A 25,434-nucleotide genomic window follows, 5' to 3' on the forward strand; every position below is an offset into this window, starting at 1 on the left:
GTAGAGAAGAACATACTTTCAACACTCCAGTACGGCTTCAGATCTGGAAGAGGTACAGTTGAACAAACCCTGAATCTACATCTTATTATGTCCAAATATGTTGACACAAAAAAGGGAAATCTGTATGTTACCTATATAGACTTAAGCTCTGCTTTTGATTGTGTGCACCATGAACAACTTTGGGATATACTTGAACATTTAGGAGTAGATTCATCAATACTCCTTTTCATTAAGAAACTGTATAGAAACGCGGGAGCTAGAGTAAGATATGGCCCAAAAGGAGAGTGCTCGCCAAGATTTACCATAAACAGAGCGGTCAGGCAGGGGTGCATACTGGCCCCCGTGCTCTTCTCCCTCTATATTAATGCAATAGGAGAACACTTAAAAAACATTGAATGTGATTATCCAAAAGTGGGAGGGCAAGCAATCCCTATCTTGCTCTATGCCGATGACGCAGCAATACTTTCGCAAACTAGAGTGGGGTTACAAAGGGCAGTTACGGCATTCAGAGACTTTATGCACGACAAGGGCCTGAAAGTCAACATTCGGAAAACTTACTCAATGGTTTGTAGTAAGAAGATAAATAAAAGACCATGTCCCATTTATATTGAAGAGCAAAGACTAGAGACAGTGGACAACTTCACGTACTTGGGCATTTCTGTGAACCGACACGTTTCTTGGCAGTCGGCAGTCAAAATGAGGAAACTTGCCCTTGTTAGAGCTGTTGGTGGGCTCAGAGACTTTGCTGGAAGAATAGGAGGGAGGCCTGTTAAACAGCTAATTGTTCTCTACAAAGCAAAATGTGTTTCAACAGCAATTTATGGGGCCGGCCTTTGGGGCATCGAAAAAAACATTGCCTCTATTCAAATAGAGGAAAATAATTTCCTAAGGTATTTACTGGCAACACCAAAATCTACTTCTGTATATATGATGCATATCGAGTTAGACTTACCATTCATTTCAGACTTAATTAAAGTAGAGCCCCCTCTGTTGTGGCATAAAATCTGGACCACCACTGAAACCAATCTGAACCGAGAAGTAATACTAGATATTCTCAAACAGGAGGGGGCAAGACACACGAAATGGCTGGCTTACATTAAAAAAAAATTTGTGGACATTGGTCACCCAGAGTACTTTTCTGATCCTTTGACCTTGGATTTTATTTCAAGAAAAAATCTGAGAAAAACACTATTGGATCACTTGGAGACTAAAAGATGGAACCATCACAAATTAAATACAACACTCCAGGCGTACCAAAGGGTGACGCAGCACAAGGGGCTTCAAGCATACCTGTCCACTGACTTTTCCTGCTATGCCAGAATGCTGCTTGTCAGATTTAGACTGGGCTCATTTTTTCGTCTTATAACTTTTCCATCAGGAAATGATTGGTCCCGGAATCTGAGTCCTTGTCCGTGTGATGACACTTCTGTGCAATCAAATATCCATACCATCCTATTTTGTACTTACTACGCGATCCTCAGGAAAACATTATTGAAACCTCTGTAAGGACGCTTATGAGCGCTTACAGATGTTAGAGGACAGAGAAGTCATATGTATCATGGAACAGTATTTGAAATTGCTGATCAAATTCAGGAAATCGCTACAAGGGCCAATGTAAATATGCTGTTTTTTTATTAGAATTTTGTATAATTCTTTTTATTTAAGAAAAGTTTGGTTCCCCTGATCTCTTTTTTAAATGGTATCATTTTTCTTACAAATTTTTCTATTTTTTATCTATTTTAATGAATTGACTAAATGTATTGTTGTATATTTTTATTTCGCTATGAATGCTTGTATGATATTCTTTGAAATATCGAATAAAGCTTATTTGAACCTTTGAACCTTTGAGCCAATAATCTGGTCTGACCATTATGCTGTCCATTTTTGGTGGAAGGACACCATTCTCAAGTGAACTCTACATGCCATAGTAATGACATTTCTAAAAGGAACTAGAAGATGCTCTTTGAAGAAACTCTTTCTAAAACTCTGATGTATCACATCTGGACAAACCATGACAATTTAGCAGTAGTTAAATGTTCATCCTGGCTTATATCAGCCGTTGATATTGTAGCACCTATCTAGGAGACTCACATGGGTCTGTGAGAAGCTCGGGGTGCTAATACAGGCCTCTAGGCGCCAAGAAAGGATATAGCGAAAAGTTATGATTCGTAGGAGAAAGATCTACACAGGACCCTCATGAAATAATAAAAATAGGATTTGAGCTAGCTAAGTCCTCAAGTGAGCTCTTTAAATTGATCAATCTGCTTGCTATGTCCACTACTCTCGCCATTATTGGTGGTACTCAAGAATTCTGTACCCGGCTAGGGAGCTTTTGTCAAACTAAAATTCGAAATATCTATAGGGATCTTGATTCACTCAATGAAGACTCCTGTATTTCTATGTATGAGAATGTGCAGGGGGATGGTTCCTCATTAGAGTTTAGAGATTTTGGTGTTAATCAGACTTTCCAGTTTCTCTTGCCTGACTCCTGAGCAAGTTGTGGTCTATCTTCTTAAAATGAAGTCTGGCTCGCCTCCTGAACCATATCCTTCTAACGTCCTGCAGCTGTTACTAAGACGGTTGCTCCTTATCTTGCTTCCACCATTAATAAATCCATCAGCCCAGGAATGGAAAAGAGCAATTGTTAAGCCTATTTAAAAAAAAAAAAATAACTTTGATTCCACAGATTTTAAAAACTATAGGCCCATTTCTCTACTGCCCCTCCGTCCAAAATCTTGGAGAAGCTCCTCAGTTTACAAATGGTGGCTTAATTGGAGGAGCATGAACTGCTAGATCCTTTCAATTTGGTATCAGAACTAATCGTAGGACAGAAAATGCTTTGATTTTACCTGTTGTTAATGTCCGTTCTGTGGTTGATGCAGGGTGGGCTGTGGTATTGATCCTCTTGGACTTTATGCAGCCTTTGATACCATCTCTCCTGCCCTCCTGGCTGATGTACTGTAGAATCTGGGGCTCTCTGGGCCAGCATTAGACCTCTTAACTTCCTTTCTGAAGGATAGATCAAAGATGGTTTCTATTAACCAACTTAGTTCTGATCCCATTCATCTGCCATGTGGGTTACCTCAGGGCTCGTCTCTGAGATCACTCTTTTTAATCTCTGTGTCTCCCCTCTGGCCAAGTTGATATGGTCTTTTGGACTGCAGGCCCTTTCCTGATGACACGCAAATTATTGTGTCTCTCACCAGGGATATGGATGCCACGGCTGCCAACTTCCAGAAATGCATGTAGGCAGTAGCGTCCTAGTTGGGCAGCAGCTATTTTGGACTGAATGGGGAGAAGACTGACGTTTTGATTTTTGGCTATCCTTTCCTCTGTTCAGAATAATTCCTGGTGTCCGGAGATGCTAGGGGTATTGCCCATCCCGGCTGACTCAACTAAAAATGTTGGCATATGAGTGGATACAAAGTTATCGCTTGACCTTTAGGTCAGTCATACGGTATCCACTTGTTTTGGGATTTTTAGGACCTTGTGAAAGATTTTCCCTGTGAAAGCATGCAAGTAGGTAGTTTTTGCCTTGATTTCTTCTTGGTTAGACTATTGTACTGCACTTTATTTGTGGATCAATAAAATGGCAATAGCTAAACTACAGTTAGTACAGAATGCGACCGCGAGACTTATACTTGAAATTCCTGAACACCAATTAGTCCCAGCGGGGATCTCCAAACTGCATTAGTTACTGGTGAACAAATACATTTCCTTTAAGACTTTATGCATCATAGGGTGGTACAAAACATCAGGCCCAGAGGACTGACAAAGCTGTTCCAGAGATATATTCCCACTAGATATATTCAGTCTGTTAGTTGTAATCTTGTAAGCGTTCTTCAATTTAGAAAGTCTGGGTGGGGGCAGCAGGGATTTTTCAGTAGGCACATCAAAATTGTGGAACACAATAGTTTTTGGAAAGCATTGAAGACCTTGCTTTAATCTAGGACTATCATGTTCTTTGTCCTTACGATAGGAGCATTTTCCTTTCTCTCTTTTTCCACGGCGCTCCCCTTTCTTAAACGCCTTTATGCCCTGTGGTAACTGTGTGCTTTGTAAATGTAGTTGTGATATTTGTTTTTTAGCTCCCTGTAGTCCGTACAGTGACTGGGTACTGTATTGATTTTTTGACCTGGAGAAAATGCAGGCTTGTGTTGTTTAAGTTGCTTTCAATTTACTGTCATTAAGTGAGCTCCAATGCACCAGGTGTGAAATTAATGCAATAATCATAACCCTCACGAGGAAGTAACAGCGGTTCCCTAGCACTAAACCATCGAAATACTTGTGATGTTTGGTTGATATTTCCCCTACGTAGGATAAATTATGTTACCGGTTACCATCTTTGAGTGTTTCTGTAAAACGTTATTCCAGAACTTCTATGCACAGAAGCGTGGCCATGTTTTAATGGTGTTAATGCATATTTACAAACTCATTTAAAAAAAGCAAGCCTTTTCAAAGCCTGTAGACTGGCAATCCAATGCAGACATCTTGGCTTTGCCACTGCTTGTTGAATACGATTTTTTTGTACAGCTAATATGCTTTAATGCAGGCAAAAAATCTGTGGTCGATATTTACTTTAATCAATCTTACACTTTTAGTTGTGCGTTCGGCCATGTGGCTCTTCTGTCAAAGCATGAATTGTGGTAAATCCTATTATGTCGGATATTGCTCAATGATTCAACTTTGTCTTTCATTTTGCAATTAATTTCCAATCATTTTGGGAATTACTCACTCAGTAGGAATCCTAATTTTTATCTTTCTTTTATGTTTTGTTTCTGAAAGGCTGAAAGAAGCCAACACACACATATCCCCTGTTGTAATGTGACCCTAAAAGCCTGAAAAAGAATAATTTTCCACATATATAAACTTATCCTCTTGATAACGTCCATTAGTTTTCTTTATATACACACATTGACATGTTGAAAATAAACTCATTCCATTTCCAGAACAATGGAATAAGATACATTTACTTTCCAGTAAACTGAGTGGTTCCAGAACGTTGAATTTAATTTATTAGTTCACTTTATGTCTTTGGTTCTGTGTGCCATCAGTATGTGTTTGACATTTTGTTCTTGACGGTGATGATCACATTTTTTTCCAATAGGTAATTTATATAACATACCCGTCTGTCTATGGATTTTGGACTCTCATCCCTTCGCCCCTCCACTTTGTTTCCTCATGCCTACTGTGAATATGGGAATCCGTGTTGGGAAGCATATCGACGCTGAAGGCCGGATATATTTGCCTTACCTACAAAACTGGAGCCATGTGAGATTTTATCTTGTTTCAAGAAGCTGTTAGTATATTTAATGATGTCCTTTCGTCGATGTTTCTTTAAAAGACTCAATGAGGACTGGTGCAACACTGGCTCATTTATTTGCAAAGACATGGATGTATTTATCTAAGGTACCAGCAAAACAGTGCAGCGTTCCTCAGTCTCTATGGATGGACATTACTTTCTTTAATAACTCTTCAAAAGTCTAGTTGTTGTTTGTGTTCCTAGCACTGTTGCATATTTGGGCATTGAAACACTCGTGCCAACTAGTTCCAGCGCTATACATTTTTACTTGGCTTTATTTATAAACAGTGAGCCCAGAAGAGGCACAGTATAGTTCTCCGTTGTATCCCTAATATTCCTCCTTTTGTATCCTGCATATCTCAACTCTTTCCGGTGTCTCATTTTCTTGCTGAGTAGTCCCATTTCTGGCCTTTCTGTTGCTGAGTAGCAGCATGCAGGGTTTTCTGTTGCTTGTTTTCATTTTCTATTCAGCATCTTTGACTAGTGGTGTAGCTGGGTAGTTTGACACACGGTTTTCTGCCTTGTAAAGTCTGTGGCTCTTCAGTGACCATTGATTTCTCAAGCAGCAAGATTCGTATGGTACGAGTTGGGGAACATCTGGGAACTCCTTGCATGTAACATGCTGGACAGAGATCATTAAGGTGCTCATTGGCTATCACCCTAGGCAGCAACACATTAGTTGTTTTGGCAGACGCTCACCAGGTAAATGTGGCTACATGCTGTGCTCAAAGTGTCCCAGCCTACACTGCACAACCCCACCTTTCCTCTCAGCTTTACCTGCTCAGGCAAAGAGCATGCTAAAGATCGATTCATTATAGAAGAAATCTGCATTAGTCTAAGCGTATTATGGATAAGCAGGAAGGTGAACGACTGAAGTATCAAGAACTAAAGTAATAAAGTGGGGTTTCTGGTCCTTTTATCTTGTTATCCAGATATATGGGGCATGTTTTGCAACCACATAAAATGGAATTCTTCCAATTCTACCATTCTTCCAGTTAGTAGCACAGTACATAATGATTCACACTAAGGCAGTCCTTTCATTCCAGAGAATAGGACCACCTGGGAATGCGATTTTTAACTGAGATTGAGAATGTGTCACTCCATTTGTATTGAGGCGAAGACAATTGTACATTCAGACTATTTTCGAAGCGTCAATCTGCAAAATTAACCTTGTTGTCCTCAGGTGCCACAAAAACGGCGCTGTCGAGGATACTGTGTTAGCTTAAACTTTTTGCAGACAGTGGCTAGGGTGGATATTAAAGCTCTATCATGTGAATAAAATCTAACGAGTCCAAGAAAAGCATGCAGTGATCTTTTTTCTTATGAGTAGTAGATTGTTCTTAATGACTTAGACCAGCAATTCTTCATCTTTTGACGTCTGTGGACCACCACTGAATCATACTGGAATCTGGGGAGCCCCACTAAGTCAATATTGGAAGCTGGGCACTCCCGGCCTAAGAAATCTCTACGATTTGAACCTCAAAACAATATATGAATGTACAAAAAAAAGTATAACCCATATAAATGCTCCAGTGTTAATTATTTAGTTTAACTTGCAATCAAATCTAGAACAAGTTTTTACATTTTCAATTTTTCTTTTTTTTGCACATACATTACTCATTTTAATGTATTTAATTTTAATATTATTTCATTTTGTTACACAATTGCAGACTCCTATAGTAGGCCTCACAGACCCCAGATTAAGAGTCACCAGCTTAGACCTTTTTTGTTGGGTTGGATGATGTGATTGCCCACCTAATATCCTAAGTTGTCAACTAACCTACGTGCAAGGTTTACAGGCTTTGGGTGAGACTGCTATTGCTGAAGTAGGTACTGACGGTGATTACGTCCTGTAGCAACCCACTCAGGTTTACTGTTGATGGTTAGGTCATGAAGATTGAAACCTATGTTAAGCTGTTGTAGCACTAGTCACTTTGGAACCAGAAGGCTCATGTGGCCCCCAGGAGCTCAGGTTAAAAGTGATATGAACTTTAGGGAATTGAACCAGCTACTTTGCCTGGTTTTTGGGATGCACGTTTTAGAATAATGACGATACCCATTTAGTATAAGTAAATTCACACAAAATTGTATGCTGTCATCTGGTCTTGGTGTTAACAGCTCTGGATAATTCTATTTACTTATTGTCAGCCCTAGTGTATGATTCATCAACTTGTATTGCCCCTCTTTTTGGACCCCATGTTTTTTATACTAACAAAGTCTTTGTTTTCAACCATATGCATGCCTCTTCAAGCTTTCCAAATCTGTGGCTGATATCCGGAATCACCCAGTGGTCCTGAAAATAATGTGCTATGGTGCAATAATTTAAGATCCAATTCTTTTTATCTTGAGAGAGTGAGATTATAGGATTTGATAGCAGAAGGCTGGTAGCATTGAGTTTGTAGTAAGGACTGGTATAGTTAATAAAATAAACCACACTACATGCTGTCGTATTAGGGATTTGACAAGGTTCAACCCATTTCTCGAGATAGGTTACCTGGACCACTTTCTGGTCATGTCAAGCTTCTGAAATTTGTTTCTTATAAGAACTTCAGTTTTAAGGAAGACACCAACCTGTATCAGGGCTGTGTAACAGGACTGATACCCTGTCATCTTTAGAAAAACAAGGGTACCTTAGTTGTATGGTTCTTAGTGGGAGTATTGTTGAGTTCTGGTTTGCATCTTTCATTCACTTTTTATAACATGCAACAAATGTTTGGGTTGTAGATCATGCAGCTGTTCCAGTGGACTAAATCCCATCGAATCCTACGGTATTTGTCATATCTAAAGCAGTACACAGAGTAATGTGTCTTCCCACACGTTACTCTTGGTACACAGCATCAGTCTTCTTGAGGGTTTTGGGGTTCAATTTTGGGATAATAGAGACTGGTTCTGATACATTTGATTTTCAGTAACTTTTGGATTTCTTTCGTTCTTTTGGATATGAAGCCAGTAGGTTAATCTGTAGGTATTTTTTTGGGAAGCCACCCAAGTACACGCATGTGGCAGAGCAATGACTGCTTTTCCTGTAGTGAAGGTTCTTAGTGGTGTGGCCATGGGGATACTGAGTGTCTACCATCACCAGCATATATTTGTATCCATAACTTCCATTTCTATTTGAACTAGACTGAGAAACGAAAGCAGGGTGCCCTGGGAGCCGCCTTCCAACAGGCGTGACAGGGATATCCTATGTGTTGTAGATCACTACAGACTTTGGGAAAACTCCAGAGTCTGCGAGAAGAAGACCTTAGTGGGTAAAGAGTATATTCCTTACTGACCTACAATATACATGTAAGATCCCCAGTCGAACAAGTCGGAAACATATTGCTACTGCTTGTGGTAATCTCAGTATCCCATTCTTCCTCTCGAAAGCCCCCAGATCTACCTCCCAACTGTCTTTCAACTTCTGGAAGTAGTCCAGCGAGTTATTTATTATTTTGTATAGATCAGAGATACTTCCTTCTTTCTAAGGGGTCATTTAATACCCTGTCCTCCAGTGGGGAGGGTTCAGGTAGCTCTGTGTCCTTTGACATGTGAGTCAGTAGGGCATGTCTATACTACATTGACAGAAGCCTCTCAATGGCAGGTATTTTTTATTAACTCTACAGGTCCCTAAATTGCATCATCGAAGTCCCCGCCCATCTGTCATCCAATTGACTTATTCCAAATTGGTCCCAGCCTCGGGAACTTTCCAGTATGCCGACCGTATCCAGCATATCAATGTCCTATAGTGGACTTTCCCCAATGAGACTTGTCTCCCACCCCAGGAATCTATTGGCACCTTTCCAGACTGATATTACTATTGATGTATGGACAGCAGGTGGTATGTAGACTGAGTGGAGGTTGATTATCCTTCCATACCATGTTTTGACTGTATTCCATATCTACCGGGTTCACCAGCCCATGTTATTTGAGGAACATATGGTACAGATTTAATAATCTGAATTCCACCTCCCCTTTGAGTTGAGTCTCTTGAACCATGATAATTACTCGTCTATTCCTTTTGAGGAACTGCAAGGCCACCCCTTTGAATTTTGGCATTCGTCCTTTGACATTCCAGGAGAGTTTCATTGTAGTGGTGCATCAGGGTTGGTTTTGCTCACTTCCCATCTTATTACCATTATGGCCCTATCTCAATGGATTTTTGATCCCAATGATACGGGTTGTCTCCCTCCCCCCAACACTCCGCCATGATGCAAAGAACAAAAATCTTGTAAACATCTGTTGATGTTGTGTCAACATCAGTGTCTCCATCACCAAATACCTTCTCTGAACTAGTTGTGCCCAAAAAGAGTCCTAAATTCCCCCCCTTATCTGACATTCAGTCTTGCAACCCTTGCAGATTGCAAAGTCTCTGGAGGGCATCCAACCAGTAATCCATCTTTCAAGCACAACCCTCAACAGAGTCATCTGATTTAAGTGTTATGAGCAGGTCTCCAGCCCTTAGTCTATTTCCAGGCCTCCTCCGCAGTCCTAAAGTGCCATGTATTTTGAATCTTCGGCTCAGTGGGACTTTTATTTACCTTTTCAAATCTGTGCCTTTCCCTTTGTACCACTAGTGTGAAGTAAAAAAAGATGGAAACTGCAGCATTCTCAAACTGTATGTGTTCCATCCACCAGACTGCTTGGAGAATTACATTCCAGTCATGATAGTTGAAGATCCTTTCTATTCTAGTGCTGGGAGGCTCCCCGGGTTTGGTGGGAGAGAGGGGGTGGAAAATGTGCTCTTTCTGTATTCATTTTTTTATTAGACTCTTTGGTTTGAGGCTGTTCAGTATGAAGTCCTCCAGAAAGAATTCTATGTCGGGTCCTTCCACCTTCTCCGGGGCGCCTGGCACTCTAATACTATCCATTCTTGAGCGCACCTCATTGTAGTCAATCCCCACCATAATGTGCATATTTTGTTTACGCAGTCTGTACACTTGTTCATTCAGGATTGTTCCATCCTCCACAGCTTTTTCAATGTCTGTGACTCTGTTGCCCATTTTCAGAAGACTGCGATAGGTTCACCTCTAACGTCACAGAGTCGATCTTCGGTTCCAGAAATCCTGCCTTCATGTCTGCCTTTTATTATGTCCCTGAGGGAGGGTTCTGGGACTCTTCCACAGCCACTTCCCCAATGAAGCACAGAGTAGATCGCGACGAGGCCTCCACATGCAGTCTCCGCACCGCATATTAAGCCATCATATTTTGTTGACCTCCTCTGCCACCTCACCCCGCACTATGCCAGGCCATGGTACATTGTTAAAATGTGGGTATTCCCCTCGCCACCTTCGAGTGTCATAGTCTGTAGGCCCTTAGGATTTCGAATACTCTACCAGCAAGATGATCTGATATGTAGGGTGTTACCACCGCCTACCAAGGTGGGCAGAGGAGGAACCTCCTTTCTAAGCCACCCTTTTAATCCCCCTTCTAGTGGTCTCCCACTTTCACTTTCTCCAGTGCGAAGTCTTTGCCTCCTGTCACTATTAGTCCATCCCAATACAGGCAAGGCAGGTGCGCGGGGCACCCTTCCACATATCTTTTATTGCCCCATATGATCTGCAGGTCCTCCTAGTTTCAGGTGTGGGGATGAGGGAACAGGGAGAGCGCTCCCACTCCTCTCCGATGGCCCCCCAAATGAGTCTGCTGGCCAATATGTTCTTCTTTAAGGCCCCCACAGTTGACGGTAACCATGCAGGGAGAAGAAGAACTCAAGGGCAGAGAGAGCTGGTAGATGGACTGACTCTTGCGGCCTCCCTACTGATACCAGGCGCTGCTGCCGCCGACATTGGCGGTTTGCTGTGTCTTTGCTTCAGTGGGGGAGAGCTCTCCTCCTCTCCCCTCTGATGGCTCCTCTCGCAGTTTAGCAGTCCTTTATGCCAACCTTAGTCTTGTCATCCACATTGTCACCCTTGCCCCCTCCTCTTTGGCAGTCTCCTCCACAACAGGGACAGAATCTCGAAATAGGACAAAACAGGGATGAAGTAACTCCTCGCAACCCTCCTCAAAAGTCACTACCAGTGCCAGTCCCAGCCACAACCTCTTCCCCATCCCCACTCAACACCAGTCCTCTGGCTCCTCCCAGTTGAGGCTGGAGATGTCTCCCCATCTCCGGCCACACTTGCGTCAGTGGCAGGAAGAGCTAAGCTGTCCCGATTTCGTGGATTCAACCTCTGGAGGGCCCTGAAACTTGATCAGGCAGCTTGCTCTCTGCCTCAGGTCAGCAAGTTGTATTATGGAATAGATATTGAGGATACTTGTCTCCTCTGGAGCTACTTTGTTAAGCGGGCATATTGATCACCTCTCCCTTTAAAGAAAGGCCTTAAGAACTGATGAGTTTAGCTAAGTAATTGACATAGATATTTAAAAAAAATAGTAGGACGAACGAAAAATCCTTTAGGAGCTCCCTGTGATAAAGATTTCAATTGAGTGCTAGATGGAGGCATATAGATGGGCTGGTTGTGACTAGTAGGTATGAGATAAACCATACCTCAGCCACATGGTGACAAGTCAACAGGTGGTTGAGGGAAACAGTGAGGAAGGCTGCAGGATGGTCAAGTAGGACTAGAGCTGTAGACCTTACCTGTTCCAATACAAATCTGAGATCATCCAGAATTTAGCCTAAAACTGCCTCGGTGCTGTGAAAGGGCAACAAGTAGAACTAGACTGGATCAAGAACCTGATTTCTTTCAAAGAAAGTAGATAGCCTCTTAGTTTATTTTTCTGGGATCTTGATGAGTGGATAGAGAAGCAAAATATGCTGAAAGTTGCTAATTCAGCTCATACCTTTTACCTCTAACAAATTGGACTGACACTAATACCAGTGATGGTAAAAGCTACTTTTACAGAATTACCTAACAAATAGCAAATATCATTGTAATATTCTTACTTTTGCTTCCCTTCAGCCTATTCAACATCCATTATATGTTTTGTAGGCACAAAATAAATAATACCAAACAGAGAAATAGGATTGCTTTCTGCACGTATCCTGTGGAATAGCAAGTTGTGCTTCCTGAGCAATTTCTTACTGCTGTTATTTGTGACACAATATACTATAGATTTAATTATTTCTGCTGGAAATCTCATTTTTTTTGACATCCTACATTACAAAGCAATGGAAATGTGTTTATGATACGTCTAAGTTGCATTTCATTGCACATTTCTGAAAAATTGGTTGTTTTTCCAGTTTACAAAATAATTATGAACACTGCTGCTAATTGTTCTTATTTTTGTGTTTCCAGCCAAAGTCAAATATCATTGGTTTGATTCATGAAATGATTGCCAAATTTGATGAAGAGCTTCCTATGTATTCACTGTCAGCTGCTGATGCGCAGGAAAAGTTCGAACTTCTGTCATATATTTCAAAAGTCACTGAAGGTGAGTCCTTGAGCTCTTTAAATAAACTGCAGACTCTGAGATTAAAATAATTTAGCCTCAGTCTCTCAAGTAATATCAACAGTTGTGATTCTGATTCATTTTGTCTCTTTAGTTTAGGTGTAAATAAAGAAGTAATGTTTCTTAACCCCTTGCGTGCTGATGACAGAACGGTTCCGTCATCAGCATCGGTTGAGCTGTGCTGATGACGGAACCGTTCCGTCATGACTCCGCCCGCGCAAGGCGGAGTCAGCACAGGCGGAAAATACGCCCCGCACGCAAGGGGTTAAACCATGGACACAGAATTAAAAACTCATGCAAGTGTTTTCCCCTTTTGCTGCATAATACATTTGGTCTCGCTTAAAATGTTGGGAATAAACAAATCCCCTCTAAGACTTTTTAACATTCTGCCTTATCTTATATAAAATGGTATTCTTCTTGTATTTCACAACAAGCAATACATTCCATTTTGGACAAAACGCATTAAAATATGTTCCTATGTCTCTGAGCTGGGTACAGCATCTTCCAAAGTCACAAATCAAAGCGAATGTCTAGATCGCCTCTCTTGGCAGATACTCACACACTGCCCATCAAATGCTTTACTTCATGATCTAAGGAAATGTATATAGCTTACAGTGAACAGTGGCCCTGCCAACTAAAACCCCTTGATTGAAACATTAGAATGCGTTTGTGGATTTAACTTGTGGAATAAAGCTGGTGAAAGTTAACTATCAACATGTTCACTGTACCTTAAAACTCAAAATAATAGACTAAAAGTTCTCGGGGCCAAACCTACCCATTTTTTTCAATAGTTCCTGTCTGCCGTACTGCAAACAATGTGTGCACACACAGAGGTGTGGCCAGCATAATGAGCAGTTCTCTCCTCTGCAGTCACACAAAGCCAGTTCTCGGAGGGGGGGAGAGGGGGGGGGGCTAGTTTACCTTCCACCGTGTTAGGTGCCAACTTAACTATGGGTGGCATAAGCTGGGTTTTTCCAAGTGTCGTCTAACATTTCCTTGCTACATGGCAGACCCTTTTGAAGATAATTAAGTTCTTGGACCCACCCAAATTGGTCTTCCTGCTTGGGGAAGAAAACACCTCCCTACTCCCAGGCCACTGTCTCTGCTTTGGGAACTATTTTTTCACGTATTTGTCAGCCAAGTGCAACCAGATCAATTGATGGACAGCTAATTGTAAATAAACCTCCAGCAGCTTCAGACAGGGTAAAGGTAACTTCCTAGAAGTTTCATTTACAATATATTTAATAAAAATCCAACTTCACCATTAGATTGGATTTTCAATAAATATACAAATCAATATTTATAGCTGCTGCAGTTCAAAAGTTGTAGATTAAAGTGTATAATGTATACTTTGACTTTTCCTATGTACCAGTTACAGCCTGACTAGTGACAGTATCCTTTTGCGCTTAGTCACTGGGGGGGGACATGTAATTTCTAATGTCACACGCGTCCCACTCTTAAATAGTATGCACCCTACCTTATGGGCAGCAAGGTGTATGTTAGGATGGCTAGTTTCATATTTTAAATCAGGGTTTCCAGCCTCTCAAAGGGCAACAGGATTCAACCTTCTGCTGTAGGGCTACAAAGGGTAGACCTGAAGTCATGTTTTTGCTGGCACTATAGGGGATGGTACAATTGATGCCGCAGTGTACAAGTGAAATCTAGCGTTTCTGGACTCATGGGAACATTAAATGTGCTAATCTGGTTTTAAGCCAGGTTTGACTTGTTTCAGGGGCCATAACTATACACTGGGCACTGAATAGCAGTTATCCCAGTGTAATAGTTTAAGATTGGTTGCAGCTGACCCTCCACCCCCAAAAATGGAATACAGAAGGGGATCACCTAAAAAAGGGGTCACTTTGCAACAGCAGAAATCTGTTGTCAGCCTAGAAGAGGTGCCATAGTTGTACGGGCAAACATCTCCAGTCCCCCCGGATGCTCTCTTGTAGGTACCTGCAGGTGTGTCTCTATCACAGTCTCTGTTAAGATTCACTATACTGCACCCCCCAACATGTGCTCCAAGCCACCCATTCTTTATTGATGATCTATCTTTTTGAGTGTTGTGACTGCTACTTTATTGCTAAGCCTTTCTTTGATGCTGCTTTTTCCACTTCTCTCTCATGCCATTAGTTATAGACTTCATGTACTGCAGGGCTTATATAACACTTTTGGAAGTATCTCTATGTAACCCACCCTCGGAGCTGTGTGTCACTGACCAAAAGTATTTTAGTTTGTCATCTCATCTCCTCTACCTAAGTTTGGTCCAAAAAGCATTGACCACTGCTCCCTGACTTGACTAAAAGTATGGGAAGGTAGAGAATTGTACACTGTTTTGGTGTCATTGTTTAAATACAGAATACGGAGTATTTCCCTCATGCTACTTCTGAAATTGTTTGCTAAGGTCAGTAGACCTATACATTTCCCATATTCACTGAAAGGAAGTTTCCAATGTGGGAATCTGCAAGACGTTCTGCAATACTGTTTAATTCCCTTGCCAGTGCTCACTGTAGTTTGTACATAGATACCACTGCTTTTATCAGTACCATCCTTCTTACCTGACTGAGGGCAGATTTTCCTTCAAGGGACAGTATGAACTATAGGAGACAAAAGGCCTCAATTGATTTATGAGGTATCTCCGTTGGGCACAATAAAATCAGAAAGTGTGTCACTACCCTTTACCCATTTGCCCATCATGTTTAATTTGATATTTTAGACCATGAAAACAGAAAGTTGGCTATATGAAAGTAAATGATGGTGTTTCCCACATAAAACTAAGGACCTGATTTAGAGTTGGGTGGTAACCAAAAAATTCTCCAATGTTTGAAGGAAGTGCACAATACTTAAAATAAATCCACCAGTTAAATTTCCTTCATTTTATGTTTAGCATTTCCTCCAGAAGTTGAATGAATATTATTTATCATAAAGTTCACACATCAGGTGCTTTATATACTTTTATTGCAAAAGGGAAACTTTAATGCTAGACCTGGCATCCTTGGTGTGGTTCTCCCTTAACTTTTATCTTCAACCTCCCTGTGTTGTTGACTTCAATCTTACTGGCTTTTGGACTATGCACATTTTACCACTGCTAAACAGTGCTAAAGTGCTTCTGCTCGCTCCTTAAAACATGTTACAATTGGCTTCTATCCAATTTGCACATTTAATTTACCTGTAAGTCCCTAGTAAAGTGGTGCTTCCTGTACCCAGGGCCTTTAAATTAAATGGTACTAGTGTGCCTTCAGCACTGATTGTGCCATCCACGTAATAACCATTAACCATGTCTTGGGCCTGCCATTGCAGACTGGGCATGCAGTTGTAAACTGCCATTTCGACCGGGCAAAATAAACCATTTGCAAGGTCTAAACTTTCCTTTTTATTGCTCATAAGTCACCCCTAGGGAAGACCAGAGTGCAGGGTACAGTTTGTTTAAAAAGTATTACATGTACGTTTGTGTTTGAGGTGTGCGGGTAGTGAGAAACTCCCAAAGTTGTTTTTTGCTCTTGCAAGGCCTACCCCTCCCATGGATAGCATTGGAGTTACCTTAGTACATTTATCAAACTGTGACTTCCAGTTGGGAGCAGGTAGACAAGCCGCGTTTGTTATCTATACGGAAAATTTAATAAAAAGCCCCCTTTAATGGTAAAGTTGCATTTTGACGCTATTTCACTTAAAATGTTAATACTGCATATCTTATCTTTTACTGATGGGATTTTTGTTGTTTTGATCTTAGATTTATTTCTAAAAATTACTCCATCTAAATTAATGTGGGATTTTTCTTGTGTTATGTTTTCACTTTATTACTGTTTGAAGTGCTACATAAATACTTTACACGTTGCCTATAAGTTAAGCCTGCCAGCTCCTGCCAGCTCTGTGCCAAGATACCTGAAGGTTGAGTACAGGTTAATTTGGAGTTTGCTTGTGCCTTATCTTGACAAGGATTGTGGTTCCTGCTTGAGTAGGGTTTCCCCCTTGAGCCAGTAAATCCAATTTCGTACATTTACTCTCCTCTGGGGTGTGCTCCAACTTGCTAGCTATGTCTCCTCCTAAACAAAGTTTTCACAAATGGGTCAACTGGCCCAAATATCTCTTAAGATATTGTTCAGCACACTTATTGGAAAATGTCAAAGTTGAAAATAACCAAAACAAAGGGTTTCTTATAGACAAGTGGATTGATCCATACCTGCAGAGGTGCTATCACCAGCTCTCTGGCTCTATGATACGTAACATACAAAAAACTATAAATACATGCTATACTACACTATATAGGGCTTGAAGGTTGTGATCCCAAACCTGATAACATCTGACGTTTTCCAGTCATACTAAACTTCCCATCTGTTAGTGTTAAGGTTATGATGGGGTGGGGTAGGAGGGGACCAGTAATACCATCTCTCCTCATAAGTGAGGGAAGAGAGTTCCCTGACTGTTTGTGAATGAAGAAAAGGAAGCATTTTCAACCTCTCTAGAAATTATCTCAACAAACAAAGAGGCAGCATCTTATTTTTCAAAACACAGTGGATTTCAAAAACTGGCAGAAGATATAGCAAAATAATAAGCTGTTTACAGCAGGTACGATGACAAAACATATTTTTCCGGGACACATTTACACCAAACCAAAAAAAGCACACAGCCAGAAGTGGGCTTTGCCTCCATGCCAAGTTTGACACTAATCTATACAGCCCCGGGATACCTTCTAGATGATAATAAACATGGGGAAAGTGAGTTTGGATGCCCTATCTATTACATTCCCTCTAATCAAGCTAGATAAAACCCTCCATTTTCAACCAAAAGTGAAAAATATTTTTTAAGAAAGTTTGATGTAGTTTCATGGAATACATGCAAGTATTAGCAATGTTATCAGGGCTCGCATTAGCTTTACCAGTGCTTTGTTTTCTATGCTGGTGGCTATTGATTAACCATGAAATATTTCAAAAACTTTCCAAGATGGTACCCTGTGTACATGAAATACTATTATTGTTTGCCATTTCAGGATGCTGTGAAAGCACATAGGCTATCTTGGAATGGTAAATAATTATAAAGGATTGAAAAAATATTCAAAGACGGCCACTTGTGCGTGTGCTCGCATGTGCACACACAGGTAGCATGATAGAAGGCTTTTTGGCATACTCATTGTTCATTTACCCTTCCAAGACTAGTGATAGCAGTTTTAGAATAGTAAAAATAATAATAAAATATGTGCAGAATACCATACACATCGACAACAATTTACTGACAAGTAAATAAATGTCGTTAACCATAAGTTTGTATATGATTATTTATTATACATTAATTTTATTAAGAAGCACTAGTCAGGAAATAAAACTAAAGCTCTCTCATACCAAAGACCTAAAAATTATATTATTATGGGCTAATAGCTTTACCATAATACTTGAAAATAAAGGTTGGCATATTACAAAAGCGATGATAGTGGATGTATGGATGAGTTGGTGTTTGCATACGAAATGCAGATTTTGTTTTTGCTGATAATTGTGGCCTTGTTTGATAACTGTGCATAAAGGTTAGTATCAAATTGTTCCGTATAATACTTCATTTGTTCTGTGTAAGACTCAGCTGGTATCACATCATTTCCTTTAAATTGATCAAGGAGATGGGTTGTGAATGATTCAAAAGTAGCATTTTCAACTGCATGTTCAATAGGAATATTTGCACTCAGCTAGAGCAAAAACATACAAATGGACTATCCATAAATATGTGGGATCTGATTGGCTCTTTGGAGCGAACATTTTGTTCCAGCTGCCATTTTATGCCAGTGAATGTTGTCCATGATCTGCCATAAGTTTGGCAGAATTATTCTACAAAGGGATGTTCCTGGGGCAATAGGGCTGTGTGGGTAGTATGGTAGCCACTACAAATCTCATGTACACCAGAAGGGTAAAAAATACAAGGTTTCACTGTAAAAATGTCTACATTTTGTTGTTAAAAATACCTCTGACAACATTGTGAGATGGCTGAAAGTGTCGAGGTGGTTCAAATATGGGTGTGAACTCTATAGAGTTTAAGATGATTTAATAGGCATATAGTTTACACGTACAGCAGCTATGTACAGCAAATGGTCATCCAATTGAATGAACTTCCAGTGTTCTAACCAGAAGCACTCACAAAACCCATTCAGACTAATGAGAACAAAGAAGATAAGACATTCCAAAGATGTCACCATTACTTAATAAACAAATACTTGCAATTACTTTATGTGAATTAGTACAACATGATCACCTTTTGTTTTTAATGAAAGTAAAAAGTGTTTAAGACAAAGAAGAAAACGGAAAGCCCGACACAGCATACATTGTAGTACACAAAAAAGTAATTAAATTTAGCTGGTAATTTGACTGGCGTCCTACTAGTAGTTACCTTCTCTTTGAAGTTGTGACCATTTACATCATGAAATGAAGAGCCATTCTTATTTTCATCAAACACATATTATTCCTGTACACCATCATCATCCTGACTAACATTACTGTAATTTTCTTTAAATAAAGGGGCTCTCCTAGAATAGAAGTGGTCATTTTAATCAGTACAATTTCCACTTGATTCTCTTATTTTCCTATACTTCACCCTGGTAACATCTTCCCACAGAGAAACATTAATTCCTGCATACATACTCAAACTTTTCCCTTGACCTGGTTTTAGAACCACAACAGAACTTTTGTTAATCTAACCTCTATTTTTGTGCAACACAGCACTGACAAACACTCATTTGACCTGAACAAAATCAGCGAATTTATACTCGACCTTGAAAACTTTTGTGGGTTTTCATATAAGAACCCAATGCCTTTCCACAATTTGCTTTGCTCTGGATCTGTTAACCGCACCTTGATCAAACGTATTAAGAATCTGCCTGTTATATAATGTTCTTCTGACTGCATCAAAAGCATTTTTCTTATTTTAGTCTGTCTCATTTGTTGAATTGTCTGCCCATTTAGGGGTTAACAACATACGCTCCTCTCTCACTCTCAATAAACAAAATGGAGAACAACCAGGTACTGAATGTGGTGTATTGTGATAACTCCAGACATTGTCTCAGAGAAATGTATCAGTAACCATGGTATTCAGTAATGCTGTTTGTATGCCTTTCTTAAGACCATTGACCATTGGCAAAAGGACAGTATAAGGAAACCTTCTCCTGCTTGATTCCATGGAACCTTAGAAACGTTACCATCTTCCCTCACACAAATTCTGTTCCGTTATTAGAATTTTTTTAAAAAACTTAAGTACTTAATATGTAGTTGGATTACTCAAAAATGAATATTGAATCTATTTAGAGAAGGTATCCGCTAATACCACTAAAATATTTTATCATGTTTCAAAATATTGTAAGGACGCACAAATCCAATTAAGGCTTTCTCCCTGGGATATATTGGTATATCAGATAGCCAGTCTGGAAGAAGACCACCCTTACAGCTATTAACATACCCTTAAATCATGAAATCCATTGATTGGTGCCAATAATATTTTAAGACACATTTTAGTTGCAGTAATCCCAAGGTGCCCACAAAGAGTCATTTTAACCATCTGTCCCTAAAAGTGGCAGGTGGGACAAATAAATCATGTCTCATCAAAATATTCATGGGTTCCACTGAGATCTGTGCAAAGCTCTTTAAATGCATGTCTAGATTCTTGTCAGAATGCTATCCATTAAACATGTATTTTTTAACTAGTGCAAACTGACTGTTCTAGTTACACATCTCCACCCACTTTTTCTGAAACGGCTCACCACAAATATCTACTGCCTCATTAGCCGCTGCCACTCTTGTTCATTCACAATCAGGTCAATATCACCCTTTAGCTGTGTAACCTAGATAAACCATCGGCTCAAAAGTTTTTCCCACCTGCGATGTCTTTTATTTCAAAATTAAATTCTTGCAGTCTGGACATCAACCGTGGCAGTACCTTGACCATCCATCATATTAATTAATGATCTATGATCTGTTATGAAATCAACCTTCTTGCCCCAAAGAAAAGGCTTTCGGCTCCACACAGCCCACTAGCAGCCTAAAGCCATTCTTTCTGTCGAACTGCAATGCAACTTCACCCCACTTAATGTTCTGGATATAAAATTCACTGTGTTGTCTTTACCATTACTTTCCTGACTAAGGACACCCCCTAGGTCAAAGCACCTACAACCACTGAGACCATGCATTTACTTGTACTGTCCAAAGGCTTATGTGCGGGAGGCCCTACAATCAAGGATTTGATGGTTTCAAAAGCCAAATTGTGCAATTGCGTAATGGTTCAGCTTGAATAGCATACACATACGCATACACATGCACAATTCTGGTGTAGTACTCTCCTAATCAAAATCCCAATTAGATAGCTTGTTTAATGGCATCTGACAAATCAGCTTTAGGCTTGATTCCATTAACTGTTACTTTGCACCCACATTTTCAATTTCTCTTTTCAAACCTTTGCATTTCTCTGCTAACAGTCAGACCTTTATCTAATAATATTTACAGAACTCTATCCAATAGCTTGTAATGTTCATCAATATTTTTTGCAGATATTAGTATATTGTCTTGAAACTTTTAAACTCTGTTGAAGCTTTTAAATAGTACTTCCATAGGTTTTTGGAATACGCTGGCCTCAGAGGGCAGTCGCAAAGGTAGTCTCACATATCAGAAGACTCCAAACAGGGTTACAAACTTATTTAAGTGATGTAATTCATCAGTGAAAGCAATTTGAAGATACCCTAATTTTAAAACAGTAGAGAAGTATTGCGTTCCATTTCCAGCTGCTAACCTTTCCGGAATCCTCTGTAAAGGATGCCGGTCCACAATAATGCTTTTATTTAAATAGTGTAAGTCATCACATAGATATATACATCCTGAATATTTGTTTTTTTTACGCAATCACAGCCAATGAAACCCACTCCTATCCATCAGTAGGCTCAATTATTCCTTCTTTACATAACATATCCAAATGTTTCTTGAGCTCTTCCCTGACACTTACAGGTACAATTTAATTTTACGTACAACCCTCTAAGCATAACCTGCTTTTAAATTAAACACCTTTGCCTTATGCTTAGCGAGTATCTAATGTACCCCTTATTTGCAGTATCCGCTTTTGAGATGGAAATCTCTCTCAGTGAAATGGGACATTCTTCCCAAATCTTACGAGTGCACACTTTCTCTGCCATTGATGGTAACCTATATTTTTTATGTATGACTTGCACCTGAAATTCCTGGCTGTCCTGAAAATATCCTAGCATTGTTATATCAAACTCCCCAAATGCATTGGGACTAAAGTCTGTCTTCTCTAATATTATATTGCCCTATTCATCTTTGAAACTATGCTGATAAAATAGTAATCGGAAACCCTGAATATTTATCCCTACTTTGCCAATATTGACCCAACCAAGGAGTGCCCTAATGTGTGTGTGAATACCTGATACATAAGTAGCGAGAACTGCATTGCTCAAACTTTCTTCCACACTTTCTACAGAATTCATTTTAACTAAGGTTGGTGACATATTACTTTTGCAAACACTTTAAAAATATGTCCAGTTTTGTGACACTTGTACTCTTGCTGGACATTAAAGACTGTTACGTATGTGTGTTGTAACAAACTACATTTTTCTTATTAATTTTTCAGTTACTTATACCTTTTTCATGTATGGCACACACAGAGTCAAATGGATCTGTCAGTTCATTTTGCGATGTCTTGCGCTTTTAGATAAACTTAGAATGCAGCACTCCATCTGTGTGTCCAAATTCAATTCAGAAACCCCTGTTGAACACAAACTGATCTCTTAAGTATGTGTCTATTTTTGCTAAAATCTTTAGCCTTGCTATGTATTACTTTACCAACACTTAACAAAATGTTTTCCATTTTAAAAAAAAACTTTGAAGTTTGAGCATCACTCTTGGTTCCGTTGTAAAATGTTTTTTAGTCTACATACTACTTCTTTATAATGTCTCTTTTTTTTTTTTAATTTTTATTTATTGCAAGAAAGAACATAGATGCAGTAATAGAATCATCTCGATTGTATACATGTACATAATTCTCAATAAATGTTATTGTCATTGTAGAGAGAGAAAAAAAGAAAAGAAAAAAAAAACACAGATGTTTACAACGCAGCTTTACAAAAAGGTCATATCAAAAGGATGTGACATGTCGGTCTCACAAAATATTTGTCCATTTAGCTAGTGAATGTTCCCCATATTTTCTCCCTTCCTTTTAGCGCTTTAGGGCCTCTTAATTGAGCCAAAGAGAGTTCCATAGTATGTATTTCGTGAATAAGATACCACCATTCATTGACACTAGGGAGTTCTTTCGAGATCCATGTACGCGCGATGGCCAATCTGGCACAGGCAAAAACGATTGTTAACAGATCTTTATAATTAATATTCGTGTCTTGTATATCCAGCAAAACCAAATGAGCAGAGAGTACAGGCATTGTTATGTGCTTCCTGTTGAGAACATCCATTATTCCCGACCAGAAAGCTGTAAGTTTAGGACACTCATAGAGCATATGCTCTATGCCTGCTGCTTCTAGATTGCATTTTGGGCATTTAGTGCGTTCAATGGAGATATTGCCAGGTGTCCAGCTGGAGATTCTTTGAGGCGTGTAATATATTTGGGTAACTGTCCTATAGTATTGTAGCCTCAGATTTGATGACTGGACAACTCTGTTTATTTGTTTTAATGAGCCCACAATCTGGCTAGGGTGGATGTTAATTCCTAGTCTAGTAGTCCATTTATCTGCCATTTTCTCGCAGTCTCCGACTTGGCCTTTATTAAGAATAATATAGCTCTTGCTAATAGTAGCTTTAGTCTGATTAGAATAGATAAATTGTAAGATATCTGAATGTTCAACATTCTCGATTTTCTTTTTATTAATTAGAAAATCTTGTATCTGGATGTATTTAAAATATGTTGTCTCTTTGATGTTATAGAGTATTTTTAGTGCATTAAAGCTTAGAAGGCCATCTGGGCCATAGAGATCCCCTAGTTTGTTAATGTTCTGGTCTATCCATAAAGTGCAAGCACCATCTGCGAAGATAGTTGGCAGCCCTGGGTTCCCCCATATTGGGAGTTCAGCATTAAAAAAGGAAATATTTTCAGTGTCCATAATTTGGTCCCAGATTCTTTTAATGGCTCTAGCGGTCTTGAATTTGACTCTCTTATGGTAATGTGGATCGTGTACCCTAAATAGAAACTTATTGCTTTGTGATCCTAACATGAATTGGTGATAAAATGTGGGGGCATCATTAGACAAAAGACTACGTATGCGTTGTATAAAAGTGGCAAAAAAGTAAATTTTTAAATCAGGGAAGTTTAGTCCCCCTTTTTCGACAGGTAATTTCAATACCGTCATTGACCGACGGTCTTTTTTATATCCCCAAATGTAGCTACTACAAATACTTTCTATGTTCTTAATGTATGATTTATTGAGTTGCAGCGGGATAGATCTAAATAAATATAATATTTTCGGAACTATCTTCATCTTTATTATATTAATACGTCCGATCAGGACAAGTGGTATTTTATTCCATTTTTTAAGCATGGAAGCAATATCTTTGAGTAGGGGGTCATAATTTAACGGAACGATTTTCTCGATATTTGAGGTAAGTTTGACTCCTAAATAAGTAGCATTGTGGCAAAGCCGTGTTATCGGATGTGTAGGTTGATAGTTAGCTATCACTTGTGTTTTATTGACGTTAAGTCTATATCCCGATATGTCGCCAAATTCTCTAGCTTCCTGGATGATTTTAGGTATAGCCCGCACCAAGTCTGTAGTATATACAGCAATGTCGTCAGCAAAAGCTGTCATTTTTAAGCACATGTCTTCGTGTTCTATTGGAGTTATATGTTCTTGAGCAATTAGTGCGTTGAGGAATGGCTCTAGAGCTATAGCGAATAATAGGGGTGAAAGAGGACACCCCTGTCTAGTGCCTCTTTTTATTAAGAAGTTATCCGAGTTGTTCCCCGAATAGCTAACTATTGCTGTAGGCGTCTCGTACAGAGATTGGATCCATCCCAGATATTGCCCCTGTATACCATAAACCGTTAGTGTTGCCCAGAGATACTCCCACCCCACTCGATCAAATGCCTTCTCTGCATCTAACATGACCATTCCGAGTGGGGTTAGAGTAGTCGCCGCAACATCCAAAGCTGTTATTGCAGTGTTGACATGGGTAGTGGTATCTCTGCCTACCACAAGTCCGTGTTGTTGGCAATTAACTAGAGCAGGCATTATAGGCGCTAAGCGGTTAGCAAGTACTTTAGCGAATATCTTAGCGTCAGTATTGATTAATGAAATGGGCCTGTATGAACCCTGCTCTTCCGGCGGTTTGTTCTTTTTTAGAAAGAATACAATTTTAGCTGTACGCCATGAAGTAGGGGCAACTCCGGTTTCTCCCACAGAGTCTATCACTTGTTTAAGTAGTGGGAGGAGTTCCTGTTCACAGATCTTATAGATCTCCGCAGGCAAACAGTCTTCTCCTGCAGCCTTGCCTGGGGGGAGTGCCTTTACAGCTTTACCAAGTTCTTCAATAGAAATTTCAGTGCTGAGTGGTCTAGTTATTTCTGTGTCCAATCTTTCGGGTGCGTGTTTCTCTAGGTATAATTTTATTGCTTCTGGAGTAGGTGTTTTTTCTGGAGTATAAAGGTGACAATAATATTTGGCAAATTGTTCCAGAATCTGTTCTGGTTTTCTATACATTTTAGAGTCGAGTCCTTTAATAGTTTTGATAGTACTTTTAGCCTTTTTATCGGCTACCTTATACGCCAGAATTTTCCCAATTCTG

The 25,434-nt window shown here is 39.7% G+C and overlaps 1 protein-coding gene across 1 annotated transcript in view; it reads left to right on the top strand.

Moving 5' to 3' along the window:
* UEVLD (UEV and lactate/malate dehyrogenase domains) overlaps positions 1-25,434 on the top strand; it is a 150,356-nt gene that overhangs the window by 74,180 nt on the left and 50,742 nt on the right. Inside the window, exons 4-5 of the mRNA XM_086954149.1 lie at positions 5,108-5,271; positions 12,523-12,658. Coding sequence (XP_086810275.1) covers positions 5,108-5,271; positions 12,523-12,658 — 300 coding nt within the window. The remainder of the gene's footprint in view (positions 1-5,107; positions 5,272-12,522; positions 12,659-25,434) is intronic.

This window comes from Lissotriton vulgaris, chromosome 2_1 (genome assembly GCF_964263255.1).
Source record: "Lissotriton vulgaris chromosome 2_1, aLisVul1.2, whole genome shotgun sequence".
NCBI lineage: Eukaryota > Metazoa > Chordata > Amphibia > Caudata > Salamandridae > Lissotriton > Lissotriton vulgaris.